This window comes from Liolophura sinensis, chromosome 1, assembly GCF_032854445.1.
Source record: "Liolophura sinensis isolate JHLJ2023 chromosome 1, CUHK_Ljap_v2, whole genome shotgun sequence".
Classification (NCBI taxonomy): Eukaryota; Metazoa; Mollusca; class Polyplacophora; order Chitonida; family Chitonidae; genus Liolophura; species Liolophura sinensis.
In genome coordinates, this window is record NC_088295.1 from 1,087,134 (window position 1) to 1,112,663 (window position 25,530).

Consider the following 25,530-nt stretch of genomic DNA (forward strand, 5'->3'; position numbering starts at 1 on the left):
AGAAGTTCATTCCACTTCGCAATCAGAATAAACAGTAGAAAAGGGGTTAGGAAATTATACCTGCAGCTCTTAATCATTCAAGGACCAGTTTATTTATTTATTTATTTCACTGATTGTTTCTTCCAATCTGTACAGATTTATTTGAGTGAGCCATACACGGACCTTGGCCATAAAGTCACCAACATCAATGTTTAGGATCTGTGCGAGACCATGGAAAAGTTGACTGGTGTTTTGACAGATGGCCGTGTACATATCCTCCTGAGTTGTATTGACATCAGACATGAACACTTGCTCAAACATCCTCTTCTCACATAATTCTCTCTGGCCATTAGGGCGGGACAAGAGGGGCAACAACTGGAAAACAAATTATTACCAGGTGTTGTACTATTCTTGTTTTATGTTGTATTTAAGAATATTTCACTGGTATGTTAAGTGATTTTTAGGAAAAATTACCCATCTTTGTTAATATATACAAGGAATGAGGTTATGAAAAATATACAAAAACTTGACCTGTCTCCTATAAGAGAAATATTCCAGTTTAATAAGCACTGCGGGATTTGTTATACAATGTGACTGACAGAGATGTATAAATAACATGGTAAAAGTTCTACACGTTACAAAGTATTTTATCTCAATGTGGTACATCCTATTTTCATACTATACATTCTGTTTCTACGTTGTACCCTTCGGTTTTCTTGTCACGTCCTATTTTGAAGCAATTCAACCCACTTTCATGCTATTGTCCTACATCCTGTTTTCATGTCCCACACCCTGTCTTCATGTCCCACACCCTGTCTTCATGTCCCACACCCTGTTTTCACATCCTACTTCCTTGCCATACATCCAATTCCTAAAATAAATGGTGTTACCTTGTCTAGTTTGATTTTACCCTGGAGCATAGCCTGCATGAACGTAGTGCTGGAGGAGAGTGTGGTGTTGATGTATCTGACCAGTGCAGAGTTGTCCCGGAACAGTCTGGACAGGTCAACAGGGTCACCTGGGAACAGCACATACACAGCTCAGCTTGTAATAATAATAATAACTTTATTTCAAGAAATATGAACATGTGTCCAGTCAACCAGAGGTTGATATTCTCGGAGGCTCTGAAGACAGGTAGCTTTTCAAAAACTGAAGATTTAAAATTGAAAATGAAAAAAATGCCACATCTACGCAAAAAAACTGGAGCATTCAGAGATGAGCGAAGACGCATGGATTATTAACTGTCCGTTCATCCAGAAAACAACAACAACACTTCAAAACTGTTCTTAATGTCAGCTCTTATAAAGGTTAAAAAAAATTGAACAATACATGGAGCTTCCAAACAACTCAGAAACAAGGCAAACACCTGACCTTTTAACAAATCTCCTGAACAAAGAAAGATTGACCTGTATAAAGGTGTACAAAGTCGCGGCTAACCTGTGAGAGTGTGTAGAGTGGATGTGACAAACTCCACGATCTGACGGACCCCATCTCCTGCCCTCGACCAATCAGCAGCTGCCACAGACCCACGCTCCAGCAGACTGAGCAGGATATTCACACCTGCTGCATACCTACAGGTAATTGAGAAGGCAGCAGATAGGACCAATAAAACAACCTGTCATTGTTATGGGTTATCATGTACAAAATCATTTCAAAATAAAGACAAATAAGAAATGCAAGTACCTAAAGTTTAGAGTGTATTCCAAGGCATACAATGTAGAGTATTAGTTCCAAAGACAACTCTCACTGAATATGAAATAAATCAGGTACATGTAAGTCATAACAAAATGATATACATGTAGATCAAAGGATAGACTGCACCCATCTTTGTATTGTTGTCTTGCTTGTTTTCCTGAAGAACTTCTTTAGCTTAAAACCTTCAAACTACATGCAGACACACAATACTATGGTATGATATGATTAAGACACACAATGCCATGGTATGATATGATTAAGACACACAACACCATGGTATGATATGATTAAGACACACAACACCATGGTATGATATGATTAAGACACACAACACCATGGTATGATATGATTAAGACACACAACATTATGGTATGATATGATTAAGACACACAACACTATGGTATGATATGATCATAAAACTTATTATCTCCAAATACGGATTTGTGTAATACAGAATGGATTTGTTTACCGGACGGCTGTCATACTCACAGCTTAGCATTGAACCTGGGTGCTTGTTTCTGCCAGAATGTTTGGAGCTGGGTCAGGGCAGGGGAAAGCCCATGACCCCTTTGTGACTGCCACGGCAAAATCAAGTCCAGTAAATCAATGGTCTTCTCCACAACACTGGCGTAATTCTCAGTGCTGTTGTACACTGGCGATCCTATCACCTGTGATAAGACGTCCACCTACAGGTGAAAGAAATTCTGATCAGTACATGAGTTTTCTGTGTCAATCGATACCCCAAAATGATCAATCCTGAGAATAACTGTTGAAGTTACCTTGGACATTTTTTGTCCAAAATGAACAACATGTGTAGAAGGCACATTTCTCTTTCAATCTCAGTTTTATTTCTTATTTCCGTAGCAAACTGCAAAGGTGCCAATATTCAAACAGACTCGTAAATGTTTTGTTGTATCTTATTTCTTACAAATGTCGAAGAAATTGTACTCGATTACACTTCCAAATAACGCACTGGCAAGTACACAATTGTCTCACCATATAGCCGTTGGAATCATACGTCCTGATTGCATCTTGGAACTGGGTGTAAGCTGGGGAGGAGCGGTCACAGAATACTGTATTAATCGTGGCCAATAAACGAGGGTCAACATCAGGTGGAAGTTCAAACACCTGGTCGGGATGGGAGACATTTCCACACAATAAGACATCCTTGGACGAGGTATTTCTCAACTCTGCCCACTGTGGGGATACAAAAAAAACTCATAATACACGATAAAACATCCGTCAACTGTGCCCACTGAGGAGATACAGAAACAACTTATCATACACAGTAAAATCTCCATGGATAAAACATCCGTCAACCGTGCCCACTGAGGGGATACAGAAACAACTTATCATAACACAGTAAAATCTCCATGGGTAAAACATCCGTCAACCGTGCCCACTGTGGGGATACAGAAACAACTTATCATACACAGTAAAATCTCCATGGATAAAACATCCGTCAACCGTGCCCACTGAGGGGATACAGAAACAACTTATCATAACACAGTAAAATCTCCATAGATAAAACATCCGTCAACCGTGCCCACTGTGGAGATACAGAAACAACTTATCATACACAGTAAAACCTCCATGGATAAAACATCCGTCAACCGTGCCCAGTGAGGGGTTACAGAAACAACTTATCATACACAGTAAAATCTCCATGGATAAAACATCCGTCAAGCATGCCCACTGAGGGGATACAGAAACAACTTATCATACACAGTAAAACCTCCATGGATAAAACATCCGTCAACCGTGCCCACTGTGGGGATACAGAAACAACTTATCATACACAGTAAAATCTCCATGGATAAAACATCCGTCAACCGTGCCCACTGAGGGGATACAGAAACAACTTATCATAACACAGTAAAATCTCCATGGATAAAACATCCGTCAACCGTGCCCACTGAGGGGATACAGAAACAACTTATCATAACACAGTAAAATCTCCATGGATAAAACATCCGTCAACCGTGCCCACTGAGGAGATACAGAAACAACTTATCATACACAGTAAAATCTCCATGGATAAAACATCCGTCAACCGTGCCCACTGTGGAGATACAGAAACAACTTATCATACATAGTAAAATCTCCATGGATAAAACATCCGTCAACCGTGCCCACTGTGGAGATACAGAAACAACTTATCATACACAGTAAAATCTCCATGGATAAAACATCCGTCAACCGTGCCCACTGTGGGGATACAGAAACAACTTATCATACACAGTAAAACCTCCATGGATAAAACATCCGTCAACCGTGCCCACTGAGGAGATACAGAAACAACTTATCATAACACAGTAAAATCTCCATGGATAAAACATCCGTCAACCGTGCCCACTGTGGGGATACAGAAACAACTTATCATACACAGTAAAATCTCCATGGATAAAACATCCGTCAACCGTGCCCACTGAGGAGATACAGAAACAACTTATCATAACACAGTAAAATCTCCATGGATAAAACATCCGTCAACCGTGCCCACTGTGGGGATACAGAAACAACTTATCATACACAGTAAAATCTCCATGGATAAAACATCCGTCAACCGTGCCCACTGAGGAGATACAGAAACAACTTATCATACACAGTAAAACCTCCATGGATAAAACATCCGTCAACCGTGCCCACTGTGGAGATACAGAAACAACTTATCATACACAGTAAAATCTCCATGGATAAAACATCCGTCAACCGTGCCCACTGAGGGGATACAGAAACAACTTATCAACAGTCCTTCTTTGGATGACATATCCTTCAACAAGTATTCCCTGTGGATTCCTGCATTGTGACAGGTACTAGCCACCAAGACTCACACTGGGTGGAAGAAACCAGAATAAAACCACCAGCCCTTGGCAAGTCGGTGATATACAAACAAATTCAATGTGTATTGGTAGCAGGCATTGGTCTCCTATGACTTTCCTGTAAGGCTTCCTGAATGGCCAAAGTAGCACCGTGAAGGGTTTACTGCCACCAATAACCCGGCTCAAAGAGCAACAGATCCAGGGGAACCTCAGAGATTTACTATAAAAACGTCAGCACTGAACCAAAATCTCATGTGCCCTAGTCATTACAGAGACAAGTACCTGAACCAAGGAAGGTTTGTTTTTGGACAGGCTGTGGTGGACAGACTGATGAACATGACTGTATTAGGGCATATTTGGGCTGGCTGAATGATGAAAGGAAATTCTAATGCCAGACTGGCCTACATACTGGCACAGTTATGATATTCAGGCCGGTTAATTAACATAGTAGGCATAGGTACCACAGATAGACCGACGATGCAAATATATGTTAATGCCTGTTGGTAACCGCTTACCTTTCCTGGTCGGAAGTTCACGTCCAAGAACTTGTCAATAACAGCAGCATCTCCAGATAATAGTGCATGCGGATCAGCTGACACCTCACTGTACTTGAACAATGTCCTCAAGTTCACTGAAAACAATACGCAAGAACATCAACAAACAAGGACTTATATATCAGTCCTCATGTAATTGGCGTCCACTTTATAGTTTCATAGTGTCGACCATTGTCTACGCATGTACTTATCTGTATTCACAGCTTTGATCTGCCCATCCCTCAGTGTCAACAGCTTCCCAATAGCTGTCAGTAAGTGGGCCATTGTCTACAGAGGTACTTGCCTGTCTCCACAGCTTTGACCTGCCCCTCCATCAGTGTCAACAGCTTCCCTATAGCTGTCATTAATTGAACCACTGTTTCGTTGGGTGTACTCCTTTCAGTAACAGCTCCAACCCACACAGAACTCAGGACACTGTGAAGAAAGCTGTCAAGTAAAAAACACATATCATTTACCTTTAACAACTAGAATTCCTACAAACTAGAAAATAAACAAGAATGATGGAGACAATTCACATAAAACTTTCTAGCAAACACACTTACCCTTTGAGGCCATCAAGAAAACCATAAGGAGAATTAAAAGCACCACGTTCTAGTCTCGTTAGCCAGCCTTCCATGTCTCCATGGTAACTGAATAAGGCAGCCAGGAAGTCTGGGAAGACGGGCACATTGATGTTTACTTTGGGCAGTTGGCCGAGTTTCACCTGCAGGGTTTGTATGTTGGTCAAGAACTGTCTCCAGCTGAAGGGTTCACTGATATTCTGTCCAATTTTGGCTAACTATGAAAAACACAAGTTGATGGTCCTGCTTTAATACAAATTCACACCACATCCATAACAATGAAAGTGGGTATCTTCTACACACAAAATGTTTGATATCTCAAAAAGCTTGCATTATTTGTGGCATACTTTGTAAATACTCCACTTGTACATAGCCATAGCAAACATTTCTCATCCATTTATTTCCTTGTCATCTATGAGACTTCATTTTGCATGATTGCAAACAGGAAACTTCAGTATACCTACCTCTGCCATTATCTTGTCAAAGCTGATTTGCTGCTTGAGCTCATGCAGTAAGATGGTGGCGTTGACGGTGCACACCACACTTCTCATGGCCGTGGTGTTCACCCAGGGGGGTAGAATCACCATGTCCAGCAGACAGAAGTTCTCAGTCTCTGTGATGAGGGTGGGGAAGGTGTAGTTCATCAATTCATCATACGTCATATTGGAGAAGTCTGGAATATCTGCAATGCTGCTCACTAAAGACTGCAACAGAACGGTAGTTAGTATGAGTTTACATAAGTGACAAATACCTCCCAGGATTTAAACCCCACTGTCACTAAGCTTTTCAAGAAAACCTGTAAAGTAATGATACTTTATTTATTCCTTGTATTGCCACTTAATGCCGGTAAATCACCTTCCTTTGGCAAGTTATCTTTCCACAAATGATGTACAGATATGGGCATCATATTAGTGGAAGACAAATGGTATTAAATAAACTCAGCCAATGGTCACACAGGCCTTATGGTTCACTTATTCTTACCAAACATTCCTGGTCCCTGGTCCAAGGCCAGGTTTGAACACCTATCTTGCGTATCATAACACTGAAAGTTAATCCACTTTATCCAACAGACTACAACCTTCTCCTTTACTCTGATAGCTTAGTATCATTATAATGTCAATATTAAAGAAACAAATAAGACTCATACACCAGCTGAGTATTATAACTATAGTCATCTCAATATTCAAACCTTTTCTGTTCAAATTCCTCCCAGGCAGAAAGGTCTTAAGCAGGACAAGGAGGTGGAATATACAGAGTAAACACAGACACATTGTGGATCTGATCACTTAGAAGAGAAAATTTTAGGCTTCTGACTAGTCAATTTGCCTTGGCCATTAAGATACCAGGTTTGCCAAACAGCCCATGTATACAGCCTCATGTATTACATGCAACATGTCAGGCCATATACCCATGACACAGGCTGGCATCACTTATAATGTAGATGTAAGTGTTTACTGTATTCCAAATGGGAGGTTATTTAGTGAAATGTCAGGCCATATACCCATGACACAGGCTGACATCACTTATAATGTAGATGTAAGTGTTTACTGTATTCCAAATGGGAGGTTATTTAGTGAAATGTCAGGCCATACATCCATGACACAGGCTGGCATCACTTATAATGTAGATGTAAGTGTTTATTGTATTCCAAATGGGAGGTTATTTAGTGAAACGTCAGGTCATACATCAATGACACAGGCTGGCATCACTTATAATGTAGATGTAAGTGTTTATTGTACTCCAAATGGGAGGTTATTTAGTGAAATGTCAGGCCATACATCAATGACACAGGCTGGCATCACTTATAATGTAGATGTAAGTGTTTATTGTACTCCAAATGGGAGGTTATTTAGTGAAATGTCAGGCCATACATCCATGACACAGGCTGGCATCACTTATAATGTAGATGTAAGTGTTTATTGTATTCCAAATGGGAGGTTATTTAGTGAAATGTCAGGCCATACATCCATGACACAGGCTGGCATCACTTATAATGTAGATGTAAGTGTTTATTGTACTCCAAATGGGAGGTTATTTAGTGAAATGTCAGGCCATACATCCATGACACAGGCTGGCATCACTTATAATGTAGATGTAAGTGTTTATTGTATTCCAAATGGGAGGTTATTTAGTGAAATGTCAGGCCATATACCCAGGACACAGGCTGGCATCACTTATAATGTAGATGTAAGTGTTTATTGTACTCCAAATGGGAGGTTATTTAGTGAAATGTCAGGCCATACATCAATGACACAGGCTGGCATCACTTATAATGTAGATGTAAGTGTTTATTGTATTCCAAATGGGAGGTTATTTAGTGAAACGTCAGGCCATATACCCATGACACAGGCTGGCATCACTTATAATGTAGATGTAAGTGTTTATTGTATTCCAAATGGGAGGTTATTTAGTGAAATGTCAGGCCATACATCAATGACACAGGCTGGCATCACTTATAATGTAGATGCAAGTGTTTATTGTACTCCAAATGGGAGGTTATTTAGTGAAACGTCAGGCCATACATCCATGACACAGGCTGGCATCACTTATAATGTAGATGTAAGTGTTTATTGTATTCCAAATGGGAGGTTATTTAGTGAAATGTCAGGTCATACATCAATGACACAGGCTGGCATCACTTATAATGTAGATGCAAGTGTTTATTGTACTCCAAATGGGAGGTTATTTAGTGAAACGTCAGGCCATACATCAATGACACAGGCTGGCATCACTTATAATGTAGATGTAAGTGTTTATTGTATTCCAAATGGGAGGTTATTTAGTGAAACGTCAGGCCATACATCCATGACACAGGCTGGCATCACTTATAATGTAGATGTAAGTGTTTATTGTACTCCAAATGGGAGGTTATTTAGTGAAACGTCAGGCCATATACCCATGACACAGGCTGGCATCACTTATAATGTAGATGTAAGTGTTTATTGTATTCCAAATGGGAGGTTATTTAGTGAAACGCCAGGCCATATACCCATGACACAGGCTGGCATCACTTATAATGTAGATGTAAGTGTTTATTGTATTCCAAATGGGAGGTTATTTAGTGAAACGTCAGGCCATATACCCAGGACACAGGCTGGCATCACTTATAATGTAGATGTAAGTGTTTATTGTATTCCAAATGAGAGGTTATTTAGTGAAATGTCAGGCCATACATCAATGACACAGGCTGGCATCACTTATAATGTAGATGTAAGTGTTTATTGTACTCCAAATGGGAGGTTATTTAGTGAAATGTCAGGCCATACATCAATGACACAGGCTGGCATCACTTATAATGTAGATGTAAGTGTTTATTGTACTCCAAATGGGAGGTTATTTAGTGAAATGTCAGGCCATACATCCATGACACAGGCTGGCATCACTTATAATGTAGATGTAAGTGTTTATTGTACTCCAAATGGGAGGTTATTTAGTGAAACGTCAGGCCATATACCCATGACACAGGCTGGCATCACTTATAATGTAGATGTAAGTGTTTATTGTATTCCAAATGGGAGGTTATTTAGTGAAATGTCAGGCCATACATCCATGACACAGGCTGGCATCACTTATAATGTAGATGTAAGTGTTTATTGTATTCCAAATGGGAGGTTATTTAGTGAAACGTCAGGCCATACATCAATGACACAGGCTGGTATCACTTATAATGTAGATGTAAGTGTTTATTGTATTCCAAATGGGAGGTTATTTAGTGAAATGTCAGGCCATACATCCATGACACAGGCTGGCATCACTTATAACGTAGATGTAAGTGTTTATTGTACTCCAAATGGGAGGTTATTTAGTGAAACGTCAGGCCATATACCCAGGACACAGGCTGGCATCACTTATAATGTAGATGTAAGTGTTTATTGTATTCCAAATGGGAGGTTATTTAGTGAAATGTCAGGTCATATATCCATGACACAGGCTGGCATCACTTATAATGTAGATGTAAGTGTTTATTGTACTCCAAATGGGAGGTTATTTAGTGAAACGTCAGGCCATATACCCATGACACAGGCTGGCATCACTTATAATGTAGATGTAAGTGTTTATTGTATTCCAAATGGGAGGTTATTTAGTGAAATGTCAGGCCATACATCCATGACACAGGCTGGCATCACTTACAATGTAGATGTAAGTGTTTATTGTACTCCAAATGGGAGGTTATTTAGTGAAATGTCAGGCCATACATCAATGACACAGGCTGGCATCACTTATAATGTAGATGTAAGTGTTTATTGTACTCCAAATGGGAGGTTATTTAGTGAAATGTCAGGCCATATACCCATGACACAGGCTGGCATCACTTAGAATGTAGATGTAAGTGTTTATTGTACTCCAAATGGGAGGTTATTTAGTGAAATGTCAGGTCATATATCCATGACACAGGCTGGCATCACTTATAATGGAGATGCAAGTGTTTATTGTACTCCAAATGGAGGTTATTTAGTGAAACGTCAGGCCATATACCCATGACACAGGCTGGCATCACTTATAATGTAGATGCAAGTGTTTATTGTACTCCAAATGGGAGGTTATTTAGTGAAATGTCAGGCCATATACCCATGACACAGGCTGGCATCACTTATAATGTAGATGTAAGTGTTTATTGTACTCCAAATGGGAGGTTATTTAGTGAAATGTCAGGCCATATACCCATGACACAGGCTGGCATCACTTATAATGTAGATGCAAGTGTTTATTGTATTCCAAATGGGAGGTTATTTAGTGAAATGTCAGGTCATATATCCATGACACAGGCTGGCATCACTTATACTGCAGATGTAAGTGTTTATTGTACTCCAAATGGGAGGTTATTTAGTGAAACGTCAGGCCATATACCCATGACACAGGCTGGCATCACTTATAATGTAGATGTAAGTGTTTATTGTATTCCAAATGGGAGGTTATTTAGTGAAATGTCAGGCCATACATCAATGACACAGGCTGGCATCACTTATAATGTAGATGCAAGTGTTTATTGTACTCCAAATGGGAGGTTATTTAGTGAAATGTCAGGTCATATACCCATGACACAGGCTGGCATCACTTATAATGTAGATGTAAGTGTTTATTGTACTCCAAATGGGAGGTTATTTAGTGAAATGTCAGGCCATATACCCATGACACAGGCTGGCATCACTTATAATGTAGATGCAAGTGTTTATTGTATTCCAAATGGGAGGTTATTTAGTGAAATGTCAGGTCATATATCCATGACACAGGCTGGCATCACTTATAATGTAGATGTAAGTGTTTATTGTACTCCAAATGGGAGGTTATTTAGTGAAACGTCAGGTCATATATCCAGGACACAGGCTGGCATCACTTATAATGTAGATGTAAGTGTTTATTGTACTCCAAATGGGAGGTTATTTAGTGAAACGTCAGGCCATACATCAATGACACAGGCTGGCATCACTTATAATGTAGATGCAAGTGTTTATTGTACTCCAAATGGGAGGTTATTTAGTGAAATGTCAGGCCATACATCAATGACACAGGCTGGCATCACTTATAGTGTAGATGTAAGTGTTTATTGTATTCCAAATGGGAGGTTATTTAGTGAAACGTCAGGCCATATACCCATGACACAGGCTGGCATCACTTATAATGTAGATGTAAGTGTTTATTGTACTCCAAATGGGAGGTTATTTAGTGAAACGTCAGGCCATACATCAATGACACAGGCTGGCATCACTTATAATGTAGATGTAAGTGTTTATTGTACTCCAAATGGGAGGTTATTTAGTGAAATGTCAGGCCATATACCCATGACACAGGCTGGCATCACTTATAATGTAGATGCAAGTGTTTATTGTATTCCAAATGGGAGGTTATTTAGTGAAATGTCAGGCCATATACCCATGACACAGGCTGGCATCACTTATAATGTAGATGCAAGTGTTTATTGTACTCCAAATGGGAGGTTATTTAGTGAAATGTCAGGCCATATACCCATGACACAGGCTGGCATCACTTATGATGTAGATGTAAGTGTTTATTGTACTCCAAATGGGAGGTTATTTAGTGAAATGTCAGGCCATATACCCATGACACAGGCTGGCATCACTTATGATGTAGATGCAAGTGTTTATTGTACTCCAAATGGGAGGTTATTTAGTGAAACGTCAGGCCATATACCCATGACACAGGCTGGCATCACTTATAATGTAGATGTAAGTGTTTATTGTACTCCAAATGGGAGGTTATTTAGTGAAATGTCAGGCCATATACCCATGTCACAGGCTGGCATCACTTATAATGTAGATGTAAGTGTTTATTGTACTCCAAATGGGAGGTTATTTAGTGAAATGTCAGGCCATACATCCATGACACAGGCTGGCATCACTTATAATGTAGATGCAAGTGTTTATTGTACTCCAAATGGGAGGTTATTTAGTGAAACGTCAGGCCATACATCAATGACACAGGCTGGCATCACTTATAATGTAGATGTAAGTGTTTATTGTACTCCAAATGGGAGGTTATTTAGTGAAATGTCAGGCCATACATCAATGACACAGGCTGGCATCACTTATAATGTAGATGCAAGTGTTTATTGTATTCCAAATGGGAGGTTATTTAGTGAAACGTCAGGCCATATACCCATGACACAGGCTGGCATCACTTATAATGTAGATGTAAGTGTTTATTGTACTCCAAATGGGAGGTTATTTAGTGAAACGTCAGGCCATATACCCATGACACAGGCTGGCATCACTTATAATGTAGATGTAAGTGTTTATTGTACTCCAAATGGGAGGTTATTTAGTGAAACGTCAGGCCATACATCCATGACACAGGCTGGCATCACTTATAATGTAGATGCAAGTGTTTATTGTACTCCAAATGGGAGGTTATTTAGTGAAATGTCAGGCCATACATCCATGACACAGGCTGGCATCACTTATAATGTAGATGCAAGTGTTTATTGTACTCCAAATGGGAGGTTATTTAGTGAAACGTCAGGCCATACATCCATGACACAGGCTGGCATCACTTATAATGTAGATGTAAGTGTTTATTGTACTCCAAATGGGAGGTTATTTAGTGAAACGTCAGGCCATACATCCATGACACAGGCTGGCATCACTTATAATGTAGATGTAAGTGTTTATTGTATTCCAAATGGGAGGTTATTTAGTGAAACGTCAGGCCATATACCCATGACACAGGCTGGCATCACTTATAATGTAGATGTAAGTGTTTATTGTACTCCAAATGGGAGGTTATTTAGTGAAACGTCAGGCCATATACCCATGACACAGGCTGGCATCACTTATAATGTAGATGCAAGTGTTTATTGTACTCCAAATGGGAGGTTATTTAGTGAAACGTCAGGCCATATACCCATGACACAGGCTGGCATCACTTATAATGTAGATGTAAGTCTTTACTGTGGTTCAGATGTGAGGTTACAAAGTGAAGTATATCCACACAAATTTTAATTTCTTACCAAATAAGCAGTTGTATTTGCTGTCGACTGAAGTATTGAAGAGACAAAATCTGGAGCAAGTTCAAAGCCTTTCTCCATCAACTGTCTAATGTGTGTAGCATTCTTCAGAAGGTTTTCCAGTGTTATGGGCTGAGCTGAAAGTTGAAAGACAGAATGTTTGTGACATTGATTGTGAAAGCCTCACCATGTTGTCAGCAAGGCTCACTATAAAGACACAATTATTTCTACTAAAATCTTCAAATAAACGTATTTATTTATTTATTCGTTTATTTATTAGATCAGTGTTTATTGATGATATCAAGAAAATACCACTTATATAAGAGTGGTCATCTGAATAAAAGTAAAAGAAAAGTGAGAAACACAAAGTAAGGCTCATCATCCAGACAACTGAAAACTATGCGTAAGAATGCTTTCATTTATTTATTTATTTATTTATTTTTTTCAGATTTTTTAAGAGTGTTGAAAGGCTTTAAAATATTTGAATACTATGGAGGGCTCTGTAAGCCATAATGATGGTATCTAGGAGCTCTGACATCACATCACCCTTTTTTTTTAGTTTAGTTCTGATATCCACCAGAAGAAAGGAATTTTTGGGAACATTATTTCATCAAATCTTTTAGTCATGGGTAAAAAGAGTTGTTCCAACATTCAGTGCGGTGATTAGAGTTGGATAAACTTCCTGTGACATCACAGTTCCTAACCTCTTATAGTATGGTCCATAAAGCCAACCTTAGAATTTAAATGTCTGAACGCCATTAACAATTTTCAAAACTTAAAATAGTAGTATACTTATGCATAGTTTTAAGTGCTATATTTAGTGATACCTACATGCACTTCGAATTTTAGAGGTCTTTTCCTTTAAAACTGTCACCAAATTTTCAAAGAAAACCACTGAAGTCAAGGAACACCCATATCAAAACAAAAACCAAGTTATATTAAACAGCAACCGACAGCAAGTTCTTATTGAAGCTATGTTAGTTCGTACTATTAACATCTCAAATGCCATTTACAAAATGGCAAATATTTGTTTTAATATTAAGAAACATTTGCCAAAATATGACAGTCAATTACAAAGAAAATATAGTAGTGAGAAGGTAAAACAAATGGGACCATGGAATCTTTCTTACTTTCAATAACTGTGAGTTTCCTGTTAAGAACATCTGTTAGAATATTGACAGCATTCAGCATAGGTCGTACAGCCTTCCAAAACTCTGTCTTCTCTATCAGTGGCATCATCAGCTGAAGTTGTTCAGCAAAGCTAAAATATGAAACACACAAACGTGTAAAAGTTCTTTTCTTGTATTAATTTTTCTTCAGACATGTAGTTTGTAAACCACTCAAGCACAAATTTCTTCCTTGAAATTTTAAGCCCACCAACAAAAGAACAATGCCCCTTCAGGCATAAACTACATGTATTATGTTCTATGACAACATAACGTTTTCATAATTGCAAAACTCGAGAAAAAAAAGCAACTAAAAAACTAATGTGTCAAGTTTTAATCAACACACCTGGTAGCATTCTTTGATATGGCCACGACTAATGTGCCATGCTCACCTGGTAGCATTCTTTGATATGGCCACGACTAATGTGCCCAGCTCACCTGGTAGCATTCTGTGATATGGCCATGACTAATGTGCCCAGCTCACCTGGTAGCATTCTTTGATATGGCCACGACTAATGTGCCCAGCTCACCTGGTAGCATTCTTTGATATGGCCATGACTAATGTGCCCAGCTCACCTGGTAGCATTCTGTGATATGGCCACGACTAATGTGCCCAGCTCACCTGGTAGAATTCTCTGATATGGCCATGACTAATGTGCCCAGCTCACCTGGTAGAATTCTCTGATATGGCCACGACTAATGTGCCCAGCTCACCTGGTAGAATTCTCTGATATGGCCATGACTAATGTGCCCAGCTCACCTGGTAGCATTCTTTGATATGGCCATGACTAATGTGCCCAGCTCACCTGGTAGAATTCTCTGATATGGCCATGACTAATGTGCCCAGCTCACCTGGTAGCATTCTTTGATATGGCCATGACTAATGTGCCCAGCTCACTGGTAGAATTCTCTGATATGGCCATGACTAATGTGCCCAGCTCACCTGGTAGCATTCTTTGATATGGCCATGACTAATGTGCCCAGCTCACCTGGTAGCATTCTTTGATATGGCCATGACTAATGTGCCCAGCTCACCTGGTAGCATTCTTTGATATGGCCATGACTAATGTGCCCAGCTCACCTGGTAGCATTCTTTGATATGGCCATGACTAATGTGCCCAGCTCACTTGGTAGAATTCTCTGATATGGCCATGACTAATGTGCCCAGCTCACCTGGTAGAATTCTATGATATGGCCACGACTAATGTGCCCAGCTCACCTGGTAGCATTCTTTGATATGGCCACGACTAATGTGCCCAGCTCACCTGGTAGCATTCTTTGATATGGCCATGACTAATGTGCCCAGCTCACCTGGTAGCATTCTGTGATATGGCCATGACTAATGTGCCCAGCTCACCTGGTAGCATTCTGTGATATGGCCATGACTAATGTGCCCAGCTCACCTGGTAGCATTCTTTGATATGGCCATGACTAATGTGCCCAGCTCACCTGGTAGAATTCTCTGATATGGCCATGACTAATGTGCCCAGCTCACCTGGTAGCATTCTGTGATATGGCCATGACTAATGTGCCCAGCTCACCTGGTAGCATTCTTTGATATGGCCATGACTAATGTGCCCAGCTCACCTGGTAGAATTCTCTGATATGGCCATGACTAATGTGCCCAGCTCACCTGGTAGAATTCTCTGATATGGCCATGACTAATGTGCCCAGCTCACCTGGTAGCATTCTTTGATATGGCCATGAGTAATGAGTTTTGCAACAAAGCATCCATGCTTCCATTGAACTGCATGTACTTGATCACATCCACACTGTCAAAGGTGAACCCTGTTGTTTTGAACAGCCTGACGAGATTAGTTGAGAACTCCTGCATTTGCCTGATGTAGTCCAAGGGATCAAACTTCTCTCCATCTTGTCCTATACCTGCCAGCTGTATATCATAAACAAAACAGCACATTATATGTGTATTAACCAAAATATTCATCTGTGTGAATATGGCTCTCAATATAATCAGCCTTTCTGACAGCTCCATGAGCAAACTGACGCAAAAGCAGCAAGATGGAGAGTTCAGCACACGAAGGGACAGAAAGCCTAAAAACCTCTATGTTACATCATGGAAATACTATCAACCATGAACATGCCAGTGTTCACTTAGTGTATATTGCAGAAAATCTATCAAAACCATGACAGCAGTCTGACAGCACATGCATATCTACACATGCATTTGCCTTGAGTTGGAACTCCTTACCTGGTCTCCTAAAGTCCTGATATCAAACAAGTTGGATAGCTCTGCCAGCACCTGAGAACTGTTGAACTGACACAGAGCAGCAATGGCGTAAGTCAGATTGAAGGAGGGATGGAAGCTGAAGTATCGCCGCATGTCAGACTCGCTGCACAGCTGAGTGGCTGGGTCAAACTTCCCCGTGGCTAGGCTGGCAATCTGAAACCCGTTCCAAGATGTATTATGCGATCTCATTTTTGGATTGTCTGATTTAACATGTAAGTGACTCCATATTTGGAGAACAATGTGGTTCAGACACTGCCTACTGAATCTACCCCTCTCCTCCAGCCTCCTCCCCCACAGCCATGTAAATAACATGCCTTTGAGAGTGGGGCTTTCATCTACCTCTGTTTAGTCAGGAGATGCTATCACAGCTCAGTTAAGCCCTAATTCTTTCCTTACACAGCCATAACTTGGAAATAATAAAACCAACAAGTCTCAAGTACATCTACATATTGCTTACAACACATATGCCAAGTTTCACAAAAATTCTTCGAGAAATTCAAACTAATGAGCCTCATCATTGTGGTCATTTGAGAATGTTTTTAACAAAAAAAACTTTATCCTGCACCAATCACTCCCTTTTGCATGCGCTTTACTTACCATTTCTGGTTTAACTGATGCGGACAGGAAGCCATTGAGGAAGTCTGGGCCCAGGTGGAAGACAAGGTCAAGCAGCCTGCGTAGGTGAGGAGACCCTCCAAACAGACTAGCCAGGTCTACCTTCCGTCCTGACTGGGTCAGCATGCCCACTATGTGGTTCATGTAGGACAGCAGGATTTCAGAGGCTCTGTAGTAGTTAGTGACAAATGCCCAGCCTTCTGTTCCATTGAGATACTTGTCCAGGACATTCAACACCTTGACCAGGTTAACAAGGCCGCTGTTAGGGTCATTGAGGTTCTGTAGTATACTCTGTGCCAGTTTGTCCAGGGCCTGCATGTCGATGACCGGGAACTGTATGCGGGGAGGGTGACGGATCAGCCTGGCTATGGCAGCATAAAGCTGGTTAGATTGAGCAAACACCTCCTCCCAGTTGATCACCAGTTTGCCGTCATGCAGTTGTTGCAACTTGGTTTGGATTCTGTCGATGCCAAGCATGTGGATGACATCCCTGGCCAGCAGGGTCTCGTTGACCGAGCAGACAACTCGCTGCACCTCGGAGGAGTTGATGGTCGCAGGTAGACTGAAGACAGCCTGGAGGGCGCCTGGCTGCCCACAGATCCCCGCCTTCCAGTCGGGAGTGGTGACAAGTTCCAGTAGTTTGTCCGGCTGGGAGATGGTGGCAGAGAACAGGGCATGTAGCAGATCTGGAGCAATACCCAGTGACTCCTCCAATAAGCGCTTCACCCTGGGAGCATCGTCAAACAAGGTGTCAAGGCTAAGAGTGCCGTTGGTTAGCTCTGTCAGCTTGGCATTAATGACCCGTGTCACTTCCTCAATAACCACAGCCACAGCTTGGAACGAGCTGTCATTTGCCGGCAGGATCATCGGTAAGACTGACTTCAAGAGCAACTCAATTCTGAAAACATGAAGGCTTATGTTCAATTTCAACTGTCAATTTGAAATAACATAATCCTAGCAGCTTCCCCTTACAATGTAAAATTTCTGTCCTCTTTGCCAACTGCAGAATCTTCAACAAAAAATGGAAGAGCTGGGACAGAGATCAAAAATACACACATAAACATGCCCCGTAACTGGTTAAGAAGGTAATACCAATAATGTGTGTTTTGTGAGAAGTTGCCCAGTAACCAGTACAGTAAGGAATACAGTAACCAGTACATATACCACTACAGTAACCAGTACATATACGACTACAGTAACCAGTAAATATACAACTACAGTAACCAGTACATATACAACTACAGTAACCAGTACATATAGCAGGCATAAAGAAGTTGTCTCACTCTTGAGTTGGGCTGCTGATCATCTGTGAGTATCTGGTGAAAACGTTGTTCCAGAATGACTGGTTTGTCCACCTGTCAAAGATCAGCATGGGGAAGGGCTCTCTTGTCCAGGTAGAATTCATGAGCCTCACGGTGATCAGAATGTAAGATGTCAGGTTAAACGTCATGTTACTGGACATCTTCAACAAAAGGCCAAAAAAAATAATCCCCATTAATGAACTAGCATTTACAACATGACATACAGACATGAAGAAACCATTAGCTTGGCTAAAAGACACTCTGTTTTGCTACAAGTGACAGCTGACAAGTTAACGACTGCTTGGAATTATTAGTGAGAACAATCCCACCAGACTGAAAACCCTTCAAGAAGGGTTTTCATGACTTTGGCGTTTTGGTTGACAGTCATCTCCTCCACATGCATGTAGTCCTACAACACAACAATTCCACAAAGCTACATGTCCATTGTGCTCACATGTATAAGACTTGGCAGGTGAAGCTCTTCCTCAAACTCTCTGGCCAGGGCAGTCAGATTGATAGTGCAGAACTGTGACATCAACTCTTCCACAGTTTTACCGGACTCAGGGGAAAGGGTGAAGTAGCTCTCCGGTCGCTGACAGATCTCCCGTAATGCCTGGTCTAACGTCATCGTGTACAGGTTGGCAAACTATGACAAGGATGCAGGCAATGGCGAAAGTTTACATCTATATATCATGTGCTTTCAAATATATCAAATAATTATATTCAATAACTACATATCTATTGTATATATATATATATCCAGCACATCTGATGATGTGTAGGGTGATACATGTATATCACTGGAGGCCAGCCAAAAATAGATGCATCAGAAAAGCTGATGGTTTACATTTTCACAGAACTCTAGGATGAGTTACCTGAGGTCTACCTACTGAAGAGAGAATCATTTTCTACAAGCTCAAGCATTTACATACACAACTGAAGGCTGATTTACCTGAGGTGAGCTTACTGAAGAGAAAATCATCTCTATAAGCTCACGTACTGTACATTATCACAGAACCGTACATTGATTTTACATGACGTGAGTTTACTGAAGAGAAACTGATCTCTACAAGCTCAGGTGTTTCCATACAAGTACATTATCACAGAATTATACAATAATTTACCTGAGGTGTGGTTACTGAAGACAGAATCATCTCCACAAGCTCAGGTGAGCTGTCCAGGAAGTTCGCCAGCTGCTGGATTGCAGGGGAGGCTGGGAACAGGTCAGCCAGACGGAAACTTGTCTCTGTGAAAACACACAACATGGGTCATTGGGTGACACCACCAGATCGACACAATCAGTAATGAAATATAACATGGGTCAATGGGTCAATTGGTCAACACAACCAGGCAGAAACACCATCAGTAATGAATCATAGCATGGGTCAACACCACCAGACAGAAACACAATCAGTAATGAGTTATAACATGGGTCAATGGGTCGACACAACCAGGGAAAAACACCATCAGTATTGAGTCTTAACATAGGTCATTGGGTCAACACCTCCAGACAGAAACACAGTCAGTAATGAGTTATTACACAGGTCAACATCACAAGACAGAAACACCATCAGAAATGAGTTATAGCATGGGTCAATGGGTCAACATCATAAGGCAGAAACACCATCAATAATGAGACAAAAAACAACACCACCATTGTGTCCACACCACCAGACAGAAACACAATCAGTAGTGAGTTATAACATGGGTCAATGGGTCAACACAACCAGGCAGAAACACAATCTGTAACGAGTTATAACATGGGTCAACATCACAAGGCAGAAACACCATCAGTAACAAGTTATAACATGGGTCAACACCACCAGACAGAAACACAATCAGTAATGAGTTATAACATGGGTCAATGGGTCAACACAACCAGGGAAAAACACCATCAGTATTGAGTCTTAACATAGGTCATTGGGTCAACACCTCCAGACAGAAACACAGTCAGTAATGAGTTATAACATGGGTCAACATCACAAGGCAGAAACACAATCAGTAATGAGTTATAACATGGGTCAACATCACAAGGCAGAAACACCATCAGTAATGAGTTATAACATGGGTCAACATCACAAGGCAGAAACACCATCAGTAATGAGTTATAACATGGGTCAACATCACAATGCAGAAACACAATCAGTAATGAGTTATAACATGGGTCAACGGGTCAAGGCCATCAGGCAAAATAAATCTGACTGTGTTCTTTGATTCATCCACATTTTTATGCACAAATCATTTACGTTCTGTTGAACCTTATGTACCCAAAACACCAGGGCTATTTTCCATTTTTAAAGATATTTATTTATTTATTTGATTGGTGTTTTACGCCGCACTCAAGAATATTTCACTTATACGACGGCATCCAGCATTATTGTGGGAGGAAACCGGGCAGAGCCTGGGGAAAACCCACGACCATCCACAGGTTGATGACACCCCTTCCCACTTACCCATTTTTAAAGAATATTAAAATACCACATAACTGGATTTGTATCCACATATGAAGTAGTGAAGGCTGAACATTCAATGTCCAATAACTGTTGTGGCTGAACACTCAATGTCCAATAACTGTTGTGGCTGAACACTCAACGTCCACTCACTATTGTGGCTGAACACTCACTGTCCAATAACTGTTGTGGCTGAACACTCAATGTCCAATAACTGTTGTGGCTGAACACTCAACGTCCACTAACTGTTGTGGATGAACACTCAATGTCCAATAACTGTTGTGGCTGAACACTCAACATCCACTAACTGTTGTGGTCACTAACTGTTGTTGCTAAACACTCAATGTCCACTAAATGTTGTGGCTGAACACTTAATGTCCATTAACTGTTGTGGCTGAACACTCAATGTCCAATAACTGTTGTGGCTGAACACTCAACGTCCACTCACTATTGTGGCTGAACACTCAATGTCCACTAACTGTTGTGGCTGAACACTCAACGTCCACTTACTGTTGTGGCTGAACACTCAACGTCCACTAACTGTTGTGGCTGAACACTCAACGTCCAATAACTGTTGTGGCTGAACACTCAACGTCAACTAACTGTTGTGGCCACTAACTGTTGTGGGTAAACAATTAATGTCCACTAACTGTTGTGGCTAAACACTTAATGTCCATTAACTGTTGTGGCTGAACACTCAACATCAACTAACTGTTGTGGCTGAACACTCAACGTCCACTAACTGTTGTGGCTGAACACTCAACATCCACTAACTGTTGTGGTCACTAACAGTTAGTGGCCGCAACAGTTAGGGGATGTTCAGCCACAACAGTTAGTGGACGTTGAGTGTTTAGCCACAACAGTTATTGGACATTTAGTGTTGAGCCACAACAGTTGGTGGACGTTGAGTGTTCAACCACAACTGTTAGTTGACGTTGAGTGTTCAGCCACAACAGTTAGTGGACGTTGAGTGTTGAGCCACAACAGTTATTGGATGTTGAGTGTTCAGCCACAACAGTTAGTTGACGTTGAGTGTTCAGCCACAACAGTTATTGGACAGTAAGTGTTTAGCCACAACAGTTAGTGGCCACAACAGTAAGTGGACGTTAAGTGTTCAGCCACAACAGTTATTGGACGTTGAGTGTTCAGCCACAACAGTTAGTGGACGTTGAGTGTTCAGCCACAACATTTAGTGGACATTGAGTGTTCAGCCACAACAGTTATTGGACATTAAGTGTTGAGCCACAACAGTCAGTGGATGTTGAGTGTTCAACCACAACAGTTAGCTGACGTTGAGTGTTCAGCCACAACAGTTAGTGGACGTTGAGTGTTCAGCCACAACAGTTAGTGGACGTTGAGTGTTCAACCACAACAGTCAGTTGACGTTGAGTGTTTAGCCACAACAGTTATTGGACATTGAGTGTTTAGCCACAACAGTTAGTGGACGTTGAGTGTTCAGCCACAACAGTTAGTTGACGTTGAGTGTTCAGCCACAACAGTTACTGTTGTGGCCACTAACTGTTGTGGCTAAACACTCAATGTCCACTAACTGTTGTGGTTGAACACTCAACATCAACTAACTGTTGTGGCTGAACACTCAACGTCCACTAACTGTTGTGGCAGAACACATAACGTCCACTAGAGTTGTCCTGCTCATGCTGACTTCCTCTCCAGTTGTACGTGCCAGCAACCTGCGGATGGTCTGCCCAGTTTCCTTCCACCATAATGCTGGCCACTGTCATATAAGTGAAATATTCTTGAGTATGGCGTAAAACACCAATCTCAAAAATAAATAAATATATCACAAGATAATACGTCACATTCGCATTTCAGACGGCCACCACTTTTTGTACTCAAAATGTCTCGACCTCTCGCAGTACACAGGAACTAGGTGCTAATTTTCACTCAACGGCCTATGATTAACCTAGTGGAGGCATGCTTACTGCATTTAATATCTGTTTCATTGAAATTCTGCATTGGAAATTGTGTCCTCATTCATAGTGACATAATAAAAACAACAGTGAAACCGAAAATGCCCAAGTAGAAAGTGTTACTTCGAAATGTTGACATTTTATTGGCCGTGAAAAGCAGCTGCAACCTTAAACTTCAAAGGCCACTGTCTGCGACTAGTGGTAATATGAACATGGATGACGTGTGGTGGTGAGAGTAGTGGCACGCATCCTGAAATGTGAATGCCATTTATTACGTAGCGATACTCACTGCCTGTGACCAGTAGAGATTTGTCTAGAATCACACCATATATCTCCATCATAATGTCCATGACCCTAACCAATCCCTGGTCCTCAGAGGGTAACATGCCCAATAGCTGGGACAGCTGCTCACTGTATACTTCACCATACCTACAAGGACAAGTATTACACAACAGCACATTAGTAACAACCACGATTAAACAATCAGAAAATCTGGCTCAAGTACATCCACAGACAAGCCGACCTGTGAAGATGTACTTCTCCTGGCACTGTACTGAGAACGTGCCGTTATGTACATCCCAGAAACAATGCAGTTTCGATTCTTTTTCTTGTATGTACCATGTACACCTGTGGGTGTATTTTACATAATTCATGTTAACAGAATCAAATTTTTTTAGATGTCTATGACACGGCTGATGCATTAATCCAGCTAAAAATCAAGCAGGCCCACGTCCATTACAGTGACTGTCCATCATAACTTGCCACTGGCACACCCTTAAAAAGCTTGTAACATTCCACTTTCATCTTGTCGTACATCTGTATTTATTTATTTATTTGACTGGTGTTTTATGCCATACTACAGAATATTTCACGTGTATGACAGCCTCCAGCAATATGGTGTGTGGAAACCAGGCAGAGCCTGGGGAAAACCCACAGCCATCTGCAGGTTGTACATGCGTACAGCCGCATTGTACATCTGCAAAACTACTGCAGTAGACAGTAATCACCTGCTAACTAGTATGCTACCATGCCACATGCTCAAAAACAGACACACTGCTATCAGCCTAGAGGCACAGTACTGAAAGCCTCGCAGTTACCTACCACGATGTGTCAACAGCACTGAAAGCCTCGCAGTTACCTACCACGATGTGTCAACAGTACTGAAAGCCTCGCAGTTACCTACCACGATGGGTCAACAGTACTGAAAACCTCGCAGCCACCTACCACGATGGGTCAACAGTACTGTAAGCCTCATAGCCACCTACCATGATGGGTCAACAGCTCTGGAGGCCAGGCGGCCATACACCCGGTCAAACATTTGTGACCACCGTTGCTGGTCAAACAAACCCATGAAGGGAAAGAGAATGTTGAGTTGTGCAGAGGTGAACTTGGCTGCGTCTGGTGGATTCAGGGCTAGATTGTTAAAAGCCACCTGGAACTCCTCCAAATGCTGGTAAAATTTGTCCACATCTAGCGTGAGGTTCCCTGGCAGCTGCATCCTGGACACAAAGTTAAAGGTAGAGAGAGATGAGTTATCCAGCTCCTCCACAATCTCCTCCACTTTGATAGAGCAGATGGCCTGACGAACTGCATCCAAATCAACCAGTGATCCCGGAGGTTTCTCAAAATACACGGCCACGTCAGGTTCTGAGCAGAAAGTCTGGAATACTAGCCTAGGATGTTGGGCAAACAGAGACATGAAGGTCTGACTCTGGAACACAGAAATGTAAACAGTGTCAACTTTTGGGGCAAAATTTATTTCCAAACTATTTCTTTCACAAAAGTACGAACACAGCTCAGCTGCTTACATATCTGTTCTTTGGGCAGAATATTACAGGCACTTAACTCACCAGGTACTGTGGTTCACCAGACTAGCACTGGAAAACATTGCACAGTAACATGGCTTGGGACGGACTTATTCAGAAAGTGAAAGTTATCTATGTGTATTATTATTAATACATTGTGGCCTAACATCACTTTCACTTTCTCTCTGCCCATGGACTGACCTTGGTTGAGACACCATGGTCTCTACTGTTCTAATACACTGTCTAACATCACACTGTCCATGGACTGACCTGGGATGGGGACACCATGGTCTCTATCATTCTAATACACTAAGGTCTAACATCACACTGCCCATGGACTGACCTGGGATGGGGACACCGTGGTCTCTATCATTCTAATACACTAAGGTCTAACATCACACTGCCCATGGACTGACCTGGGATGGGGACACCATGGTCACTACTGTTCTAATACACTAAGGTCTAACATCACACTGCCCATGGACTGACCTGGGATGGGGACACCGTGGTCTCTATCGTTCTAATACACTAAGGTCTAACATCACACTGCCCATGGACTGACCTGGGATGGGGACACCATGGTCTCTATCGTTCTAATACACTAAGGCCTAACATCACACTATCTATGGACTGACCTTGGTTGAGACACCATGGTCTCTACTGTTCTAATACACTAAGGTCTAACATCACACTGTCCATGGACTGACCTGGGATGGGGACACCATGGTCTCTATCATTCTAATACACTAAGGTCTAACATCACACTGCCCATGGACTGACCTGGGATGGGGACACCATGGTCTCTACTGTTCTAATACACTAAGGTCTAACATCACACTGTCCATGGACTGACCTGGGATGGGGACACCATGGTCTCTATCATTCTAATACACTAAGGTCTAACATCACACTGCCCATGGACTGACCTGGGATGGGGACACC

The 25,530-nt window shown here is 41.4% G+C and overlaps 1 protein-coding gene across 1 annotated transcript in view; it reads right to left on the minus strand.

Annotated features, from left to right (window-relative positions):
• The window catches only part of LOC135461452 (uncharacterized), a 276,606-nt gene that overhangs the window by 132,367 nt on the left and 118,709 nt on the right, over window positions 1–25,530 (minus strand). Inside the window, exons 51-69 of the mRNA XM_064738560.1 lie at window positions 24,049–24,494; window positions 23,073–23,212; window positions 19,527–19,648; window positions 18,857–19,048; window positions 18,385–18,563; window positions 17,084–17,999; window positions 16,448–16,639; window positions 15,918–16,129; window positions 14,203–14,333; window positions 13,076–13,209; window positions 6,075–6,314; window positions 5,593–5,828; window positions 5,334–5,476; window positions 5,012–5,127; window positions 2,671–2,871; window positions 2,164–2,360; window positions 1,417–1,550; window positions 870–997; window positions 163–354 (exon numbers count right to left, since the gene is read on the minus strand). Of these exons, the coding sequence (XP_064594630.1) occupies window positions 163–354; window positions 870–997; window positions 1,417–1,550; window positions 2,164–2,360; window positions 2,671–2,871; window positions 5,012–5,127; window positions 5,334–5,476; window positions 5,593–5,828; window positions 6,075–6,314; window positions 13,076–13,209; window positions 14,203–14,333; window positions 15,918–16,129; window positions 16,448–16,639; window positions 17,084–17,999; window positions 18,385–18,563; window positions 18,857–19,048; window positions 19,527–19,648; window positions 23,073–23,212; window positions 24,049–24,494 (4,251 nt within the window). The remainder of the gene's footprint in view (window positions 1–162; window positions 355–869; window positions 998–1,416; window positions 1,551–2,163; window positions 2,361–2,670; window positions 2,872–5,011; window positions 5,128–5,333; window positions 5,477–5,592; window positions 5,829–6,074; window positions 6,315–13,075; window positions 13,210–14,202; window positions 14,334–15,917; window positions 16,130–16,447; window positions 16,640–17,083; window positions 18,000–18,384; window positions 18,564–18,856; window positions 19,049–19,526; window positions 19,649–23,072; window positions 23,213–24,048; window positions 24,495–25,530) is intronic.